This window comes from Ochotona princeps, chromosome 20 (assembly GCF_030435755.1).
Source record: "Ochotona princeps isolate mOchPri1 chromosome 20, mOchPri1.hap1, whole genome shotgun sequence".
Lineage (NCBI taxonomy): Eukaryota > Metazoa > Chordata > Mammalia > Lagomorpha > Ochotonidae > Ochotona > Ochotona princeps.
The window spans coordinates 36715517-36735669 of NC_080851.1; the positions used below are offsets into that span (position 1 = coordinate 36715517).

The following is a 20153-nucleotide window of genomic DNA, read 5'->3' on the forward strand; positions in this document are numbered from 1 at the left end:
TAGAATGCTCCAGTATTCCCACGCACACATCCAGAGGGCACATAGATATGGCCAGTACCAGTGTAATCCCGTGCAACTTCTCATGGATTTGCAAAGGGAACCTCTTCCCTGTCTCACTTGCCTTCTGGGCCAGACCCTCCATTGTATTTCTTCTGGTCTGTTCCAGTACGACACTGCCAGCATTTCCACATGACCAAGCCCCTCCTCCTTTTACATTTATGTTCAATTTCTTTGCCCATAAAACAAATGCAACCTTGCCCCTGCTCTGATCATAAATGCCCTTCTGCTTCGTACAGCTTGCTAATCAGCTGACAGATCAAGCCTAAATCCCTGGGAAAGTTCCCAGCAAACCTACTGGCCCACAGCTGATATCCCTTTGCTTCATATTGCGCTCCTAGAAATACTCAGAATTTGCCTGTCCCTTCTTCACGTTCTTATCTGTTAAAATGTCACTTTCTCTTCTAAAGTGCATTTGATTTTCTTTTGATTAGCTGCTGCAATGAAGTGTTTCCAAATACATTACTTTTGTTACATTTAGAGAATTAGTTTTATTATTATTGCACATGTGTTTGATTATACAACATTCAAAACTCTTAGTGACAAATATAATTACATTTATATCTATATTTTTAGAGCACATGGAAGCAAATGTTCTCATTATTTGTTGAATGAGCAAGTTAATGAATGAATGATTCTGGAAAGATCTGAAGAAAAGGTCAACAGAAAATTGCTGTTAGAAAGGCAATTAAAGCCAGAGAAACAATTCCAAACCATTATTAGAGCACCACTAAGGATGCCTTAAAACTTCTCATACTGACCAATTGCTCCTTGAATCCACAGAATGATATACTTTTTATGAGGATGAGGAATCAAAAGGAAACTGATTTTGTTTTTGTATAACTCCATTCAGTATGGAAATGCATAAAAGCTTACCTTACTTAAAAGTGCATAGTCATGAGCCCAGCGCTGTGGCCTAGCAGCAAAAAGCCCTCACCTTGAACGTGCCGGGATCCCATATGGATGCCGGTTCTAATCCCAGCGGCTCCGCTTCCCATCCAGCTCCCTGCTTGTGGCCTGGGAAAGCAGTCGAGGACGGCCCAAAGCTTTGGGACCCTGCACCCGTGTGGAGACCCGGAAGAGGTTCCTGGTTCCTGGCTTCAGATCAGCACAGCACTGGCCGTTGCAGTCACTTGGGGAGTGAATCACCAGACGGAAAATCTTCCCCTCTGTCTCTCCTACTCTCTGTATATCCGGCTTTCCAATAAAAATAAAATAAATCTTAAAAAAGAAAGTGGATAGTCATGTTATTTTTATATAAAATCTTCCATAGACACAAGCTGTAAAGTGTTGCCGTTAGATGTTTACCTCAGCTGTAACTAGTTACTGCTTGTAGGCCTCTTCTCACATTGATGAAACCAAGCTGTTACCTAAAGAAAATGTTCCCCAGTAATGATGACAACTCATGCTTCTAGAATCCTGTGAAACTGTCTGCAGATTGCTGACCTAACATGGCTGATATGAGAAGGGCCTGTAAAAAGTTTCTAAGCAGAATGACCTTGTGTGGATGAATACTATTACTTTTGTTTCAGAGAATTGTGTTCATCATAGCATTGCATAATAACAGGCATGGTTTTAGGTCCCATGCCATTTCCACAGCCAACGATAGGAACACCTTTGCCAGATGTCTCTTCATTTGTTGAAATGTTTTACATTCTTATGTAAAACTAAGATATCAATATTTACAAATCAAGCAGAATTATTTGATGGGAGGTGTATTTGAATACTGTAACAATTTTTATTTGTTTCAGTTATATATATGAAAATATGCATGCTATTTTATCTTTATTTTCTTCCTACTTAGGGCATAATATCTTATGAGGACTATATCATTGAAAACCACATTTTTCTCTAAGAATTAATTTTTGAATCCAGTAGCAGATAATATAAGAATATATTCTCAAACTCTGTCTTATTCAAACTTCAAGTAGTTGTTAGTTACCTGTTACAAAAGCTTCATTGCCTTATGGGAGAAGGTCAAAGCTGAGTGTCCCATCCTAAGAGTGCATAAACTGACATGCTGAGCTAGATTTTCTCTGTCAGTTTCTGTCATACTGCTATATTGTTACATACTTAATTCTTTCATGATGTAGCATAATTCCTCCCTGTGATTTGAATGAGAGACCAAGCTCTTTCAAGAAATAGCGATTCTCTCATAGATTCTAAAGTTGTATGAGTAACCACCATTTCTCTTTGTAATGTAGATTGTGCCTGGTCATGTCAGTGACCGACTCTGAAACCATCCAGAAACGTTTACTACGTTTAGGCTTTGTATCGCTTTACCGTAAAAGGTCCAGTTTTGGGTTCTCCTATGGTTGTAAACACAGCTCTAAAATCAATTCACCCAAAAATATGGGTCATAAACCTGACTACAACTGACCATTAAAAATATGATCAACTGACAAGCAGAAAAGTCAGGTGTATTTGCATGTCAGATAAACACATTCCTTCAGTTTACTCGGGCTACCATGTAATTAGCAGCAGTAAAGCTTGGAAAACTATGCCATTACTTACATGGATGTTACATGTCTTCATCAAACCCATCCTGTTACATACAGTGCAAGACTGGACAAAGTTATTTTAAAAATTCCTTTATGTTACTTACAATGCCTAAGCTATTTCTCCTTTATTTATTTTTTCAGAATGAAGAACAAATTTTGGTATTTTGAGTTTGGCACCTCTGAAACATTCTCAGCCACCTGCAAGAAGCTACATGAATCTGTAGAAGTAGAAGTAAGAAGAAATCGTTCTCTGTTGTTGTGCTAAGAAATTGTTTGATTTTAATTGTTGAAGTTGGTGATGTGCGCTATGGGATGCATTATACCTTCAGCAGCCCAGAGAGATTTTCTCAAGATTATAACATGCCATGCCTGTCTCTTAATGGGGATATAGCACTGTCTGAAACACTATTCAAGAATTGAAAGTATGTACGAGTTGTTTTTGTCAGATAAAAGAATAAGGTGTGAAACACAACCTTGGAAACTAACAAAGGAGTTATTGGGCACACAGTTGAAAGATTCAAAAGAAAAAAAAGCAGTTGGCAAAAAAAGAAGAAAAAGTTATGGTACATTAAAGAACTTACTATTTTCAGGTGTAACCTTTAAAACACAGTTCAGTAAAACTGTACTTACTTTCATGAATCAAAGTTTCAAATATATACTTTTCATTCCATTCCCATTCATTAAGTAGCTTTTCTCAGTTCCTAAGGTTGCCATTTCCAAGCAAAACATATAGGAAGTGAAAATGCCAAGAAAAAGAGCAAGGATAACAAGAAAAAGACACACTTTAAAAAGATTTGGAGCAAGTAGGTTTACCAAAAATACATAGACACAGTAGGACTCGAAACTGTGGAGACACGCTTTATATAAATCACTTCGATATACTAAGACATGCTAAAGGTTATAGGATAAGGGAAGAGTTATATTTTGAAAAATGATACAAGCAGAGTCAAAGGGGAAAAAATGACAAACCTCAATGCCTAATGATTACCCATCATGAACTGATTATGGCTGGCAAGACAACAGATTCTGAATGGTTGGAGCCATATAATCGAGCAGTAATGTTTGATAAACAGAAGTGCTAAGAGAATGCATAAAATCCCAATGTCTTGATCAGGCTCTTCATTACTCTCACGTTCTGATTTGCTGTTACCCCTAACTTCAAATGTTTCTCACAAACTCTGAGCCATATGCACTAAGATCATGTTGTCAGTCACATTGCTGCTCATGCTACAACCTGGCCTTCTAGCTTGGCATCTCTGACTTTTGCTAAAGGACCACTTGAGCAGATCTATAAGTCACAGCCTGTACTGCATGCCTTGTCTGATGTGGGAGTGCCCGTCTGGATGAGTGCGTCTATAATTGATAACCCCCCGTGGGCGCGCTGCCCCTGTGGGAGTGCCCGTCTGGGCTAGGGTGGGTGTGTCTGACTGATAACCCTCTGTGAGCGCTGCCCCCGTGGTAGTGCCTCTTTTGGGGTTGAGTTGAGTGCACATGGCTGGCTGAGCCACCATGCTCACATTCTAATGAAGCCAGTCTATCATATTAGCAAAATATGCCGTTCTACCCTCAAGGTTGCTTCTTAATTAAATATAAAATAACAGCAATTCGGAAATTTGATTCGCCTTGCTGTTGCTTCCTATGTGGGCTGAAATTATGATTTGAAACCAGGATTTGAAAAATATGTAACAGAAACTAAAACACTTTAGCATCAACAGACCTCAAAGCAGAGAACGTCTGTTTAATTGGCAACTTCTTTCAAAACAAGCCACTGGCCGACTCTTCTCCCCCTGCTTTGACTGTGTCTAAAGGGGGCAGATGTCTGCGGTGGCATAGATCTAATGGGACAGTAGATGATAATGAGACGTTTGACACGTGGAAAGATGAGAATGAGACAATTTCTCTGTTGGTGACACTGCCTCCTGCTTGGAACTGAGCAGTGAGCATCCATTAGCTGAGTCTTCGTCCGAATCCTTTGTGTTTCAGCAACACGGCTAGGTTTCCACTACAGGGGCTCACAAGCATTTTCTTTAATAGTATAGGAAAAATAAACACGCTGTTGCTGCCGGAATATTTAAAACTAAGGAACCAAATGGGTTGAATTTTATGAGAGTATTTCAAAAAGTTTATGGACAAGTGCAATTAAGACGTAAGTTCAATTTGCTCAGAAAGACTTGAAATCCATGCACAATGTATATATATATATATATATATATTTTCTGTAGCACACATTTCCCAGTACCCTTTTTTCAACCAGTTCTTAAATACATAGAATACAAAATATCTTATACCAAAATGAATTTTGTAATTCCTGTTTTCCATGTATACTTTGAATTACTCTGCTTGGAGTGTGTTCACAGGAGATCAGCAATTCACAGGATGGGAATGTCTAATTTTTTTAAAATATATTTATTTGAGAAGCAGAGAACAGAAAGAAGGCTTCGATCTGCAGGGTTTATTCTGCAAATGTCCACAAAACTTTTAGTCTGGGTCAGACCGAGGTCAGAGGGAGGGACTCAGTCCAGCTGAGCAGGAAGCTATAATTTAGAGCCCGAACCAGGACTCTAGCCTGGGTGATTACATGTATCAGAGGGCCATTCCAGCCAGTGTTTTCATTTCAAGGCCAAGTGTTCACAGAATCTGTAATTTTAAGGACTTCAGTTAACTCCTAATTCAGTAAGTAAGAAGTGAAACAAGGGACAACCGATTAGTGCAGCTGTCATGTTCATTGAGACACCTGTCCCGTAGAGCCACCTGTCCCAGGCACTGGTGTGTTGGATTTGATTTTTGCCTCTACTTCTGAGTATAGATTCCTGCTGGTGCAGACCTAGGAGATAGCACTGATAGCTTATGTAGTCGGGTTCCTGTAAACCAAGTGGGAAAACTGGATTGAGTTGCCACTCCCAATTTCAGTACAAACCCAGCCCCAGTCATCGTGGGCAATTCACTAGTGAAGTAATTCACACATTGGAGCCCTCTCTCTTTCTTTCCCTCCCTGCCCCCCTTAGTCTAATCAAATAATTTATTTTTAAAAAGTAAGTTACACACCTTAAAGGTGCAAGAAAATAGTTTAAAGCAAAGTTTATGACATATGACAAAAATGACATATGAAGTAGGGATTATATATTTGCTCCCTCCATGTGCCATGCCAACATAGGAGAATAATGACCCTGTTCTCTAGATACTGAATTCTTTTGATTCTTGATAAGACTGAAAAGAATGAATTTAGATTCAAGAATCTTCATTGCATAATACTGAGATCTGTCCAAGTGATCAAGTGCCTCTCCAAATCCACATGATCTCAAGACTGACAAGAATCAAGAGGAGCTTTAGGGACCCAAACTAAGTCACACAAGTATCCAAAAGACAGGATTTCTAATGTGTAGTGCCCTGGAAAAAAGGGAAGTCATTTTATTTTAAAAAATTGTTTTGAAAAGTGAGATTTATTTTGAATGAGGTTCAGAGAGCCGCAGGATTCAGGGCTGAGCCTAGTCAAAGCCAGGAGCCAGAGGTTTCATCAGTTTCCCAACATGGTCGGCAGAAGCCAAAGTACTTGAGCCGTCTTCCACTTCTTTCGTAGGCATATTAATAGGGAGATGAATGTGAAGTGAGGCAACCAGGACTTGAACCACTGCTCATGTGGGATGCCCGTGTCAGAGCTGGTGGCTTCCCATCCAGTTCCCTGCTTGTTGCCTGGGAAGGCAATAGAGGGGGGACCAAAACCTTGGGCCCATGAACCCACATGGGAGACCAAAGGAGGCTCCTGGCTCCTAACTTTAGATCAGCTCATTTCCAGTCATTGTGGTCACTTGGGGAGTGAACCAGTAGATGGAAGATCTTTCTCTCTGTCTCTCCTCTCTATAAATCTGATCTACTTTTCCAAAAAAAGTGAAATTAATCTTAAAAAAAAAAAAAGCACTAGGTTAGGGAGTCCCAATGTTAGTCTTACACATACCCTAATCCTAAAATTACCTGTAAGCAAAACTTCATGTTTCTTTCATGGAGAAAATGATTAATCATTTTCATCTGATAAAATTTTCCAGTTTATCATTAGTTTATCTGTTATCAGATTCGTCAGTCCACATTTAAAGATCCCCAAAGGTTGTCATCCCAAGCTAGAATGCACTGACAGAAACATCTGCTTCATCTTTTCTGGTAGGTGAATGTGGGTGGGAGGAAGTAGGACTGTCCAGTCTAAGCCAGTGGACAGTGCGTCACAGCCTTACACCTCAGCAACAGCTTCTGTACCCTGATAACGACCTTTTAGTGCGTGATAAAACCAGTCAGAATTTATTGACCGAGGCTATTAGCTTTTAAGCTTTTATATTCTTTTCCTCTGTAACTGCCTTTTGAAAGGCTGTAAATCCTCAAAGGGCATGAAAGTATGATCTGACGCAGTTGCGTAACTAGAACTTGTCCATCTCTCTTCGTCTTCACTGTGTAACCACTGGTGGGCCGCTATTCATGGTCCCCATCGGAACTGGCCCTAAAGTTTTCCTATTACTGCCTCACATTGAAGCCAGCGGAGGACAGTAGCCCCGGGTCAGGAGACGGTGGAAACAAGTCATGAGTACATGACCAGTTGCGTGTAACTCTACTATCCTGTTCTTGAGAGAGGCACAGTGTTCTTCTTAAGGCTTTGTTTCAGCTGCTCCTCAGGGCTTGTTTTCATTCTCTGATGGCCCCCAACTCTATTTCTGATAAATCCACACAGGTAAGACTCTGAAGAGTGAAAATATGAACAGAAATACTCATGGAAGCTTTTCCATCTTTTGTCATTCCACTGGTTCCATTACCAAAGCAAAACAAAACAAAACAACACAATGAAGCAAAGCTTATTTGCAGCAGCATGCTGTCCTTTTCCGTAGATGAACAAAGGACTCCTCCTTCACTAATTCTATGAGTTACTTGTCACAGTGGGGATCCAGGGCCTAGTCAAATAATTGTCTCCTTGTACTACCCGCTGTGTCCAATATTGAGTGAAAATGGAAACCTGGCCCCAGCTCCAGCTTCTTTCATGATCCTTCTGTTATTTAAATGATTTTAGTCAGTTTGGGGGAAGCCAGACCTTTATAAATTAACAGCAGGAAAATACCAAAGGTGTCAGATTGCATATTTATCATCTTTTTCGTGTAATACTTAAATATGTATTAAGAAGTGACTGACATAAATTAGGCAGATTTCAGAAGCCACAGGCCGTGGCTTGTGGAGGACCCCCTTCGGTTTGACATTTCATCCTTGTCAAAGATCAAATTATTTTAATTTAGGCTGCAAATTATAAGGAATGAAGACTTCTTTGTGGGAATTCCCTGTGGTAATCTGACTTTTGTTGTTACTGCTGCTTGTCAGTGTGCAAAAGATATAATATGCATGCAAATAAGGTTAAAAAATATGTACTATCTAATTATCCAGCTAGTGCGTCCCACTTGAAGCCGGTGGGAGGCCTGACACACAGTATGTGTTTGATTCTTTGAGGCCTGCAGGGTATTTACGCAAGATTACTTTTAATTATGAAATTAATATCTGTTTATCTAGAATATATAGTGGTAAGTGAGTATACACAGGCACCGAATTCTTTAGTAAAAAGAAACCGTCTTAATACATGGAATGGAGTAAAAAAAATCACTTGTTTCTGGGAAGAAGCAAAAGGCATCATCCAGGCATCGGTTTCATCCTCCTTGAAAACAATTGAATGAGAACTTGGCACTTTCCCTCAGATCCGTTCCCTCTCTTGCCAGATGGGCTCAAGGCGCATTGCTTTATCTCAGCTCTCTTTTCTAGCGAACAAGATGCAATGTTAGATGAGGCTTGACGGCATGAATGTGGTGGTGGTGGTGGGGTATTGTGTATTTTGATGTAGCTCTGTCTCTCCTAAATCCATGAATTAGGACTTGTTATGGGGAACGACAGAGTTTATACCAGTGATGTTTGTGCCTGTGAAAACGCATGGCAAATGAGGCAGCCACCCTGCCTGCAGGTAACCCTTCAATTCAGGAAAGGCAGATCCCGACAAAGGTCCCTGAAAACCAGAGCGCTTTATGTATACATCTCTCTTCCTATTGACTTATGATCAAAATGAGAGTATGCTTTCTGGGATCTATTTATAACAACTACCATTTTAGAAAACCTGAAGCCAATGAATAAATAAATAGTAATTCCAAAAGGACAGAATAGCCTTGCCGTTCTCCACACACGTCACTCAACAGAAATCCACAGAAAATTTCAAACTGCAGAAGTGACCCCTGCTGCTGTAGCCAGCCCTGTCGCTTAGCAAGGTGCGTGTTTTTCAAAACTGACCTGGGGCGAACAACAAACGAATCTGGCTGATGAAGTATTTGCTTGCTGTACGTTTGTCAGCCAGTTGTCACAGGGGCTGTGAAGTAACATTTCGTTACATGTTCCTCAGCAGTTACCCTCATCATTTCCATCTCTCAGCCTGCCCAGGCCCAGGCTCACTTCCACAGCTGTGCCCCTCACTGCCCGTGCACCCTGCTTACCACTCCAAGGAGCTCTTCTGGATCTCATTGACGCTCCATTTCTTTTCACCACTTTTTACAGAAGTCATTGAAGTCTCTTATTTCCCTGCTCAAGGAAAAGAAAAATTGAATGAGAGCAGGAATCATGAATTAGCTTCATTACTTTCCCCCACCATTGTCTGGACAAACAGCTGTCATTCCGTCTTCCAGAATCAGCCTCTAGCATGCGCCCTGGGGGCTTTTGCTTGATCATTTTTGTGGACATAAATGCACATCTCTTCTAAAGGCTTTCCAGAGACAAAGATAACACCAGTGATTTAATTTGATACTGTAAGAGTAACTGGTTAATGTTAGCAGCTGCTTTTCCTTTCATATTGACATTTGGAGTAGGCATTTAAGTGCCCTTGAAAGGTTTATTCAAAAATGACAGGCTTATGGATTTAAAAGCCCGTAACAAAAGATGAGGGGATAAAAAGAAGAATCAAGCAAAGGAAACCCAAACATCTTGCATTCTCTTTCTTTTCCTTGGTCAGTGTGATGGGGTGCAGATAGATCTGATCAACATCTCCCTGGAAGGAATCGCTATTTTGAACATCCCAAGCATGCACGGGGGTTCCAATCTTTGGGGAGAATCCAAGAAGAGAAGAAGCCATCGCCGAACAGAGAAGAAAGGGTCTGACAAAAGGCCCACACTCACCGATGCCAAAGAGCTCAAGTTCGCAAGTCAAGGTAAGCGCCTTCCACTGCTGGCTGCCGGCCTTGGTCAAGGTAAGCTCCTTCCACTGCTGGCTGCCGCCCTGCAGGAAGGCTTGTTCTTCTGAGGTTGCACCTTTGCTGTTATCAGCCGCCTTGTGTAGATAACTTGGCATGGTAGACTCCCTGACTATATGTAACTACCTATAGTTTTCAGGATGTTTGTTTTGTCTCTTGTGTTCTCCTTGGTAATACCTCTTCTCACGGAGAATAAAACGCCTGTTGGGACTTTAGTAAATAATGAAGTGGGATTTATAAAAGATACAATGTTTCAGTTCCCCTGACAAGGGCAGATCCCAGACTTTTCAGAAGTTGTATTGTAAGAGATTTCCTGCTTGTCTTGCTTTAGTCAGGCTATGAAGCTGTCTTACGTTAAGTTGTTTTAAGTACCTTTTGTAAGCATAATATTTAAATATCTCATAGTGAGTTTTGATTATCTGCCATAGTTTTTCTAGAATACTGATAACAACAGTAGGAGTAATAGAAAATGGAGAATAAAGGCCCAGCAGTCTAGAACTGCACAGCTGTGGGTCTGCATGCACTCCAGTGCGGTGGGGTTCAGGGTGGGATGTGACACCTTAATTATGTAGGTGTTCTTCTCAATCACAGAGATTCTAAGAATGGTCTAATAACATATTCATATTCTCTCAGGAGATTTCTTTCCCTTTACTGAATTTACCTGATACTGTTGATGATACGAGAAAATGAAGAAAACATTGTATTTCAGCATAGTTCATGAGAACAAAGTATGCCGACACCTTAGGTTCAAGGGCGCAGTATTAACTAACTCATCAATGGACCATGTGGGTCTGGACACCAGCTTTGTGTCCTAGGTCTAGCACCTGAGTCCTATGCAGGAGAAAGCTAACGCTCTTTCCTTTCCAGTTGATTGTGCAGCACTCTTTGCTTTGTCCACAAGCACTTGATGAAAATGTTAACTCAAAACTTACTAATGTGTCTTCATAAACAATTACGAGAAGTTTCAGTAAATTTTTCACCACTGATTTTCTAACACTAAATAGGTTTTTTGCTCTGGATGGGGTCATGGAATAGGGAAATCATTTAACTAAGTCATGTATTCGTAACTTCTTCCAAGATACATTGTTAACAGCTCAAGGTCGGGTTTGGGTTTGGAGCACTGAACCCTCAGGTGTATCGCCAGGTCTCTGCACAACTCATCTGGCTTCAGGCTCTAGGCCGTCTCCTAAGATCAGAATGTTTTTAACTAAGACTTTCATTGGTTGGCAGCTTTACTGTTGACTCAATCCAGACTTCAACAAATGTTAAGTAATTCATTTAATTACATTATTGTTCCAGCAAACATTCTAAAGCAGTTGGATGCTGTTTTGAAGTATATGCGCACTCACCCAGCTAATTCAGAAGACGTTTTATTTGTGTGTAGGTGTATGTGCTTGTAGATACAACTTTGTGTGCATACACAGCGTGGTCTTCAAACAGAGCTGTAAAGTAGGCCCATTGCTGTTCAGGGCTCCCAGCCTTGTTTGCTAACCTTCCCTGTGCCTTTAGTAGCGTGAGCTTCATTCTCCTCCTCCTCAGTTGAATTAGCCTCAGGAAGATGTCTGACAAATTCATTACATTAATGTGCAAATGACTGATTGCAGATGAAAGTAAAGATATTTACGTTTAAAAGAGATAAAGACCCTCAGCTAAAACATTTTTCAGGCTGTTCTGTTGAGTTATAACAGAAGTTCTTCAACAGTCCTGTGAAAACTTGATTCAATTTCATTTCTGTATTTTACAGCAATTTTTAAGAGTCTGTGATAAAAATATACTAAGTTATGCTCTGCAGACAAATTCTGTCATAGTAACAGTTCTGAAATAATTAACTTATACTACCAGACAGGAGTGGCTTCCCCTCTGTCTCGCTCTTCTACATAGATATTCATATCCCCACATGTAAATAAAGAAGTGAAGATGACACTGATTGGAAAATCTGTGTCTCTACAAGGGTCATTTTGAAAAAAAATATATCTTGGGATATTTAATCAAGAAAAAGGAACAAACGGAGACATTACTACAACAGAACACAGGAACAACCTGCAAAGTAAAAGTCAAGCAAAGTTTTTTCCGGCATGAGTATGGAACAGCACACATTAAGAAGGGAAAGGAGACACAGGTCCTGGGGCAGGCGTTTGGCACAGCAGGTTAATATGCTCCCTCAGACACCTGCACCCCGAAATACATTGCCTGGTTTCAGGGTTCCAGCTCTCCCTTTCCAGGAGCACCCAAGGAACTGGGGTTCCTTGGTCTGACCCAGGCTCAGCTCTTGCGAGCATCTAATAAATAGTTAAATACAATGATAATATGAATATTTTAAGTTAAAATGCATATAAGATTTTGCAGATATTTTTGTTGCCAAAAAATTCGGTTAACTTACTCCCACAAATAATACCTTGATGTGAGTTTATACATCAGGCACATTTTTATATTTTACTTATTATTTTTTTTTGCCAGAGATATCATTGCTGGCTGCTGCAAAACCCAGCAATGAAATTAAAACATTCCAGAAATTTTAACAAGATAAATAAGTTTGACTAATTGAAATACTGGATGAATATCTGTACCACAGATAACAAGTAACATCAGTAACATCATATCACAAGTTTTTATCGACCAAGGTGGAAAACCATGTTTAAAATATTACCTCTGAAAGCTATGCTGGTCAGCTGAAAAGCAAGAATGTCTCAGGGAATGTGAGCTGTTTTACTTATTCTAACTGGTTGAAAACACAAGTGTGAATTGAGCGTCCTAGTAATGCACTCAGAATGGTTGGTGATGGCTAAATGAGATGCAAAGGTCCATGCCCATTTAACTTCCTCCTGTCCAGACCAGCATTGTGTCAACAACGTGCAACGAAAAGCCACAACACAGCACAACACAAGCCATCACTGATAGGCACTGTGATTGTCCTCATCAGAATGGCTCTGTTATCTTCAGAGCCTTACTGAAAGTCTTAGTAGTTTGAACTTCATGCGTCTGTACAAATCATTTTCCCCTTTTTTCACTAGCTTTTAAAATATTGCTTCATTTGCAAAAAATAAAAAGTTGTTGACTGCTTTACAAAGTTTCAAAAACCACTGAGCAAAAGTAATTACATCCAAACCATAGCATTTCAAGCATTTGCCAGAAGCTAAGGGAGATACTGCCAGGAACAGCTGGACTTCCTGCTTGAAACCTCATTAGCTAAAGAACTGTCTACCCCGCAGAAGGAGACAGCTAGCCAGGTACCCGTCACACAGAAGTTTCCTTAAAAAATGATTAACATATTTGCCATCCAGGAAATGTTCAATGATTTCATTCACATTTACCAATACTAACTATTTTTCATTTGGACAGAATTTCCTAAAGCCCAACCAACACTCACTGATGAAAAATGAGATGGACCTAGGTGAATGTTATGAACGTTAATCGTTTTAGAGTTAACTACTCCACTTGTCCTCCCTTTGTAGCAAGAAATGCTGTTTGTCTTTATAGTGTCATCTAGATCTCATTTTGAAAGTTAATTCATTCAAATGAGGATGGAGCTAAATAATGTTTATATCAGAGGCACACAGAGATAGTAAAAATTAGAAATAAGCTTTAAGAAATCTGCATGGAGTTACAGCACTTTTTCATAGGTATTATAAAGTCACATCCGTGAAGACTCAGTGTAAATACTGCTTTTTTAGTTTTACTAGACTTTTTGCATAAAATTCACTATGATTCCTTCCCACAGAGTAGAATTTTCTCAATAGTTTGCAGGAAACATGTGCTCATCCCACATCATGTGATCCCAGGCCGTTTGTCTTGTCTTGTCTTTACTCTCTGCTGCTGGAGAAGGCAGTAGCCCTGCTGTTTTGTATTGGCCGGAGAGGAGAAACTGCCTGATTGGCTGGCTGGCAAGTGGCTTCATTATTAGTTAATTTTTTTTAAGTTGGTAATTCCCAAAAACTAAGAAGAAAGAAATCTAAAACAAGTTTGAACAAAGCGGCTCAGACATAATAAGTAATGATGTTTGAGAAAACAAGGCTAAATTATTTTCTTTAGTCTGTGAATAAGACTTCTGACTCCAATGTCTTCGTCTGTCTATCCCCACCTTCTCTGGCTTCTGGCTCTATCACTGTGTCTCGGGGTCTAGGCCTGCCAGTAGGCCACAAAGTCACCGAGGGTGAGACAGCAGTGCTCTTTGACCATGAGAAGCACCAGAGACAAGCTGGGGAGGAATGTCCACTTTATTATGCACAGGTTATAGCTTTTAAAGGATAAGAAATGGCCCACCAAAGACACTGTCATTGCCTATATGACGCATCTATTTCCCTTGACCTTTGAGTCATGTACCATGTATATTCCCCTTGACCTTCTAGCCATGGTGGAGGTCACACTCCACATGTTGGCATGGGAATTGTACCTCAGGCCATGGGCAGGGGAGCTCTGAGTCACGCCCACCAGGGAGCTGGGGATTGGCCCCAATGTGGGTTTCAAAGTAGTAACTCATCAAATATTTTTAAAAAGTGAAATGAGAGTATTAAGTTTTGGAAGAAGAAAATAATCTGTGTACACTAGATACTACAGAACTCAAGGAGAAGCAAGGAGCATTGGATTAATAAGATTAGACTTTATACCTTGTGAAAATCACTCTTTTCTGGAAGTAGATGACAATGGACATGTGACATCCTAATATTTCTGTGGGTTACTTAAGGTAATTTAGGAGGCAGTGTTTTCAGTTGTCTAAATATAAATGTGATATTCATTTTAGAACTGTCGATGATGTATTTGGCGTTCAAACATCGGCAAGCAGAACAGTTTTCAAGCATTTAAATTCAGTGATTAAATTATGTAAATTTAGAAACAAGAAAAAGAATTCATGCAGCATTATTATACCTGGATGTCACAATTGTTGAGAAAAGATGGTAGCATTGAGATGTTGTATTCCACAAAGTGCAGAAACTTTGAGCATGGAGGTTTCATTGATGCAAAATTGACAGAACAAACACTTGCTTTCCAATAGCCTTTAAGGAATTATCTCCAAATGATTCCTAAATATGTTTTCTAACTGCCTTGGTTGATAATTTTCAACAATAGCTCATGCTTATACCAGCATATATTAATGATATCTAAATATCAAAATTGCTGTTTGCATTTTAAGATTATACTATAGATTTCGGCATCTTAATGTGAAGACTCCTAGCTTTTTTTTTAGGGTTTATTTATGTATTTGAAAGGAAAGGTAATACAGAGAGAGAGGGAGGAAGGGAGAGAGAGATATTCAATCTGCTGGTTCCTTGCTCAAGTGGCTGCACTAATTTTCAAGTGAGGAGTCAGGAGCTCCATTCGGATATCCCACACGGGAGGCAGAGGCACACTCAGCTGGGTCCCGTCACACTGCCTCCCACGTTCACTTGCCCCAACAAGAGAGCTGGTTCTGGAGCGTGGAGCTGGGGCTCGAACCAGCATACAATTACCGGATGCCAATGACGCAGGCAGTGATACAGTTTGCTGTGCCACAATGCCAGACCTGCTCTTTGCTGTTTTATACAAATGCATGGCTTGAAAGTTTACAAATTAGCGATACAAGGAAATTAGAGAGAATATAAGCTATGTTTGCTTTATATACGAATTTAAAGATTGCAACATAGTATCCAACCAGATATTCCCGTTTGCATCTGACTGTCCTGTAAAGGCATGTGTATCATCAAAAAGCATTTATGGGATTTCTGTTTGCTATGTTATTAAAAGAACTTCACAGAAATTACTAGAGCAAAAAGCCAGGAGAGAAAGTGTTCATGTATCTGGAGACACAGAAATCCCAGATGGTAGTGGTCAGAATATCCTTCTGTTTGAGCTGCATAGAGGCCACAAACACCCTTATCTTTTTATTTAATAATTGCCCCTTCCCCCTTATTAGCCATCCACAATTTAAAATCTTCCATCGTAAAAAAAAATCTCCCATCATACAGTGTAATGCTACAAGTAAAATCCTGAATCTAGAAGTGCTCATGGTAGAATTAGTAAGTCCTCAAAGTTATTTGGGTTGAATTATAACTAATAAGTAATACTTTCTATAGGAACGTAGTATTTTTGAACATGTAAGAGAAATCTTGGCCATTGTGGGATTCCTTCCTGAAAAACAAGAAAACGTAACAACCACAACAAAAAAAAAAACCCAAACTAGGCAAAGGCATACAAGTAACATTGTAGATGGAATGACCACACACAGAACAGCCAGCTAAGAACACTGGAGGGAAGTTTTTGCTAGCAGCTGCGTTTGGAAAGCTGTATGGTACAGCAATCAATTGACAAGATGTGAGGGAAGAGAAGAAGCGGATATTTACTTGGGTTTCCAATTAAGCTCCAGGCTGTGAAGCCTAAATGAGTTCCAGGACAGAATGCCGTCCTTGTATTTGAAGTGCTACCTGCCTCCCTGGGACCCCTAGGCATTTCTAGCTGCTGACTGACTGTAACTGCAGAGAAGGGTGGATGTGCCAGTACTTCCACAGGTCATTCCTGTGGATGTGAAGGACAGGTGTCAGTGATAACGTTCCTCATTCTGTTTGCCCCTGTGATATGTGTGTTCAGTCTTGTGTCTGCTGAAAAATTACAACAACTCACCTCCCAGAGGAAAGCTTTCTGGTGACATGAAGTAAATTTAGCTCATGCATTCATGGAAATAACACAGGTTCATAATGTAAATAAATATGAAATGCCTGTATGAGGGGATTTCAAAATCAGGTGGAAAATGGAGTTTTAAGATCACTTCATTCTGGTGCCCAAATTTCAGAGAGCTCAACTAATTACAATATTAAAAGCGTATGCTTTCAAACACTAGTTACATACTCAGATTTGATTTCCATGAATAGAGTTCTTTGCCATGCAAAAATGCTGGTGTCCTGGATACTACGCGGCCTGTCCGTATCTGTGAAAGTCAGGATTCCATGGAGATCCCAGCCCTTCAGCGCTGAGTCATCCTTTTCCCAGCTTCCTAAAACTGCTTCCATTGCTCTCCAGTTGGTAAACTGTGGATTTGGAAACTCAAAATTCTCTTTTTATCATCTTTGTCTTAGAGAGCAAAGTTGCTATCCATTACAATTGTTAGATTAAACCAAATATCGAATCCTGAATATTATAAGGTGACAGACATTTGAAATAAGACTAAAAATCTCCAAGGATAAACATGACTAATTTAAAAGAGCCCTGGAGGGCTTTTTTGAGAAAGTTCAAAAGCCTGATAAATGCCGCACTGTTATTCTATTTATCCCATAATATGGCACAAAACAGCCACCTCATTTCATCTTTCTTTATTTACAAAGCTACTCCCATTATCATTATATTTTATACCTTCTCAAGCTCTGAAAGATTGCTCCTGGTTGAGAGATTCATTAAAAGAGAATAATTATATTATATTTCACAAATTGGCAGAAAGAAAATGTATCTTTGAACAGTTCCATTACCCTGAACAGTTGCTCATTTCAGGGTTGAAGACAGGTCTATTAAGTACTTTCCACCCTTTTTAAACATGTCAAAGCTAACCATTAATACTGGAATTAGTAATTACATTCTGATCTAATGAAGGAAAATCAGCTGCTATTTGTAAAACTCAGTGTCTATGAATGAAATGCTATATAACAATATTCAGAGATTATTGGATAACAAAGGCGCTAATGGGCTTACAGAATCGATACAAGACAGCTGGGGATCCCTGCGTGCTCCCCACCCTCAGGTTCCTAGGAGGGTCCTTGGCTTCAACATTGAAAACAAGAAAATTGTGTTAAAGAACATGGTAAACAGCAGGCTGCCCAACAGATTGAGCAGCACTGGCTGCTGTGGAGGCTCTAAAGGTTCCAGGAAATGTAAGTTAATATCCAAGTGGGATATTTGTGTAGATGGTATAGCCATTTCCAGGAACTGGACATAACGCTTCTTTTCTTATGTGATCACTGTCATAAGTTAAATGACAGTCACAAAAACTGTCATGGCTTTGGGGAGTTTTGTTTAACTATGCTAATGCATTACAGTGAGGATACAAGGGGGCTAGAAGTTGCTGTTCATCAGGACACCATATTAGACCCAATGGATTAGAAACAGTTTCTTTGCGTGAATCTTTATTATGTTAACCTGGTTCCTGGTAGATGGGGGTGGGTCTTGGCCACGTATTACGTCAGAATGTTTTAGATACATATCTCTTCTGATAAAGGTCTTAGCAGGTTGGCCCTTTCCCTAAATACATCTCAGTCTGAAAGACTTTATAAATCGTGTTTTCTTAAGCAATAGAAATTTCTCTTGACAGAAAATAAAAAGTAAAATGAACTGATATCAAAGAATCCCCATTTTAAATTTAAGAGAAGTTTTGGAGTTTGTGTTATGGCACTGCAGATGAACCCAAGTGCTTTGAGCCCTGTACCCAGGTGGAGACGTGGATGAGGGCTCCTGATGGCCACAGTGGCCATGTTGTAGGCAAGACCTGTGAGTACCTCTTAGATCCGGCCTCCCACTGACACCCTGGGAGGCAGGAGGTGATGGGCCAAATGCTGTGGGTGCTGACAGCCACATGGCAGACAGGGCTGAGGCTCCAGGCCTGCTTCCAATTCCATCCAAACCCAGCCACAGCTATTGTAGCCATTTGGACAATCAACCGGATTGAAGCTGTTTTTCTCTCTCTCCATCTGTCTCTGCAACTCTTTCAAATAGATACATAAGTCTTTAAAAATTTTTTTTGATAGGATTTGTGATTAAAGGCATTTTCAAACTCAGAATCACATGCAATGAAATTGTGACTTTAATAGAAAATATATCTGGGACATGGCATTGCATATGTTAATGCTGGTGCTCTGAAAGAAGCTATTATTTGGGCCCAGCACGGCAGCCTAGTGGCTAAAGTCCTCGCCTTGCATGCACCAGGATCCCATATGGGTGCCGGTTCTAATCCTGGCAGCCCTGCTTCCCATCCAGCTCCCTGCTTGTGGCCTGGGAAAGCAGTCGAGGACGGCCCAAAGCTTTGGGACCCTGCACCTGCGTGGGAGTCCTGGAGGAAGTTCCAGGCTCCTGGCTTTGGATTGGTGCTGCACTGGCTGTTGCGGTCACTTGGGGAGTGACTCAGTCGACCAAAGATCTTCCTCTCTGTCTCTCCTTCTCCCGGTATATCTGACTTTCCAATAAAAGTAATAATAGAAAAGCTATTTGTCCACTTGCAAATGGACACTGATAATGTTCCTGATAATGCATTAATAGTAATATGTTAGTGCTGATTTTACCACACATTCTATACTTCTTGAAGAGTTGCCAAGGCGCAGTCGTTGCTGTGTAGTGTCTCCCTGGACAGTTGACAGTGTTAAAAGACCAGAGTTCCCAAGAGCGCACGGAGAAGCACGTGGTGATGGCAGCCTTCGTCCACCTGCAAAGTCCTGAAGGTACTCTTCAGATTAGAGAGCCGACAACCGCAGCAAATGTAAACAGCAATGTAAAAATGTGTGTGTCTCACTCCTCAAAGTGTGTGACTAGAATGTGCTGGCATGTTAACAGTGCTATTTTGAGTTGGAGATTGAATCTTGGGGTTTGTGTGTTTTTTGCAGTAGATACCCATTTAATAGTTCCTTTCTATTTTTTGATTGAATAAAATGATTTCTTAAAAGGGGTTCAGTAAATTCATTATCTCACTTGCTTTTCTTTTCTCACTTGTTTTTAAAGATAGATTTTTTTTTTTTTTTTTAAGATTCTGTCACTGTTTGGGTTTGGGGATTTTTTTTTTTTTTGGTTTCTCATGTCTTCTGTTTGAATATTTTATATAAGTTATCTTGTAAACATCACTTTTCATCCAAATGTACATATGAAAGTCAGCAATCAACAAAGAACCGTAACAGGTGTTCTCATCCTTGAGCAACAGAATGAATGTGCTGTTTATGGTGCAGACTGAAATTTAGCTTCCTGTGCAAGTCAAGAAACCGTTCTGTTATCTAAACCATCGCAAACAAACAAAGATGGAATAAATGAATTAGTGTAGGAATAAAAGTCGAGTTAAACTGTAAAGAAACAAAAAGACGGACATTTTAAATCCAAGTGGTGGACTTGGCTAAGTGTGGTTACTAATGAATACAAGTTCTGTGTTTTTGTGTACGCATGTGTGTCTGCGCGTATTCATGTTTGAATTATAAAGAAAAGCTAATGAACACGCAGGTATCAAACATAACAGAATGAAAGTATCATTTAAATATATTTTGGAAAACACAGTCGAAAAACTGGGAACCAAAGTATTTCTTTACTAAGAAAGTGGCCAAGAGGGGGGTAGAAGTTTTGTTTTCATTGAAAAGGAGATATAAAACAGTATTCCCCTTGATTCAAACCATCATGCCATTATCCTAAGGGAAGAGCGTATGGA

At 40.0% G+C, this 20153-nt stretch overlaps 1 protein-coding gene across 1 annotated transcript in view; it reads left to right on the top strand.

Annotated features, from left to right (window-relative positions):
• Positions 1-20153, top strand: part of DGKB (diacylglycerol kinase beta) — a 633251-nt gene that overhangs the window by 475263 nt on the left and 137835 nt on the right. Inside the window, exons 21-22 of the mRNA XM_036493711.2 lie at positions 2700-2790; positions 9565-9760. Coding sequence (XP_036349604.2) covers positions 2700-2790; positions 9565-9760 — 287 coding nt within the window. The remainder of the gene's footprint in view (positions 1-2699; positions 2791-9564; positions 9761-20153) is intronic.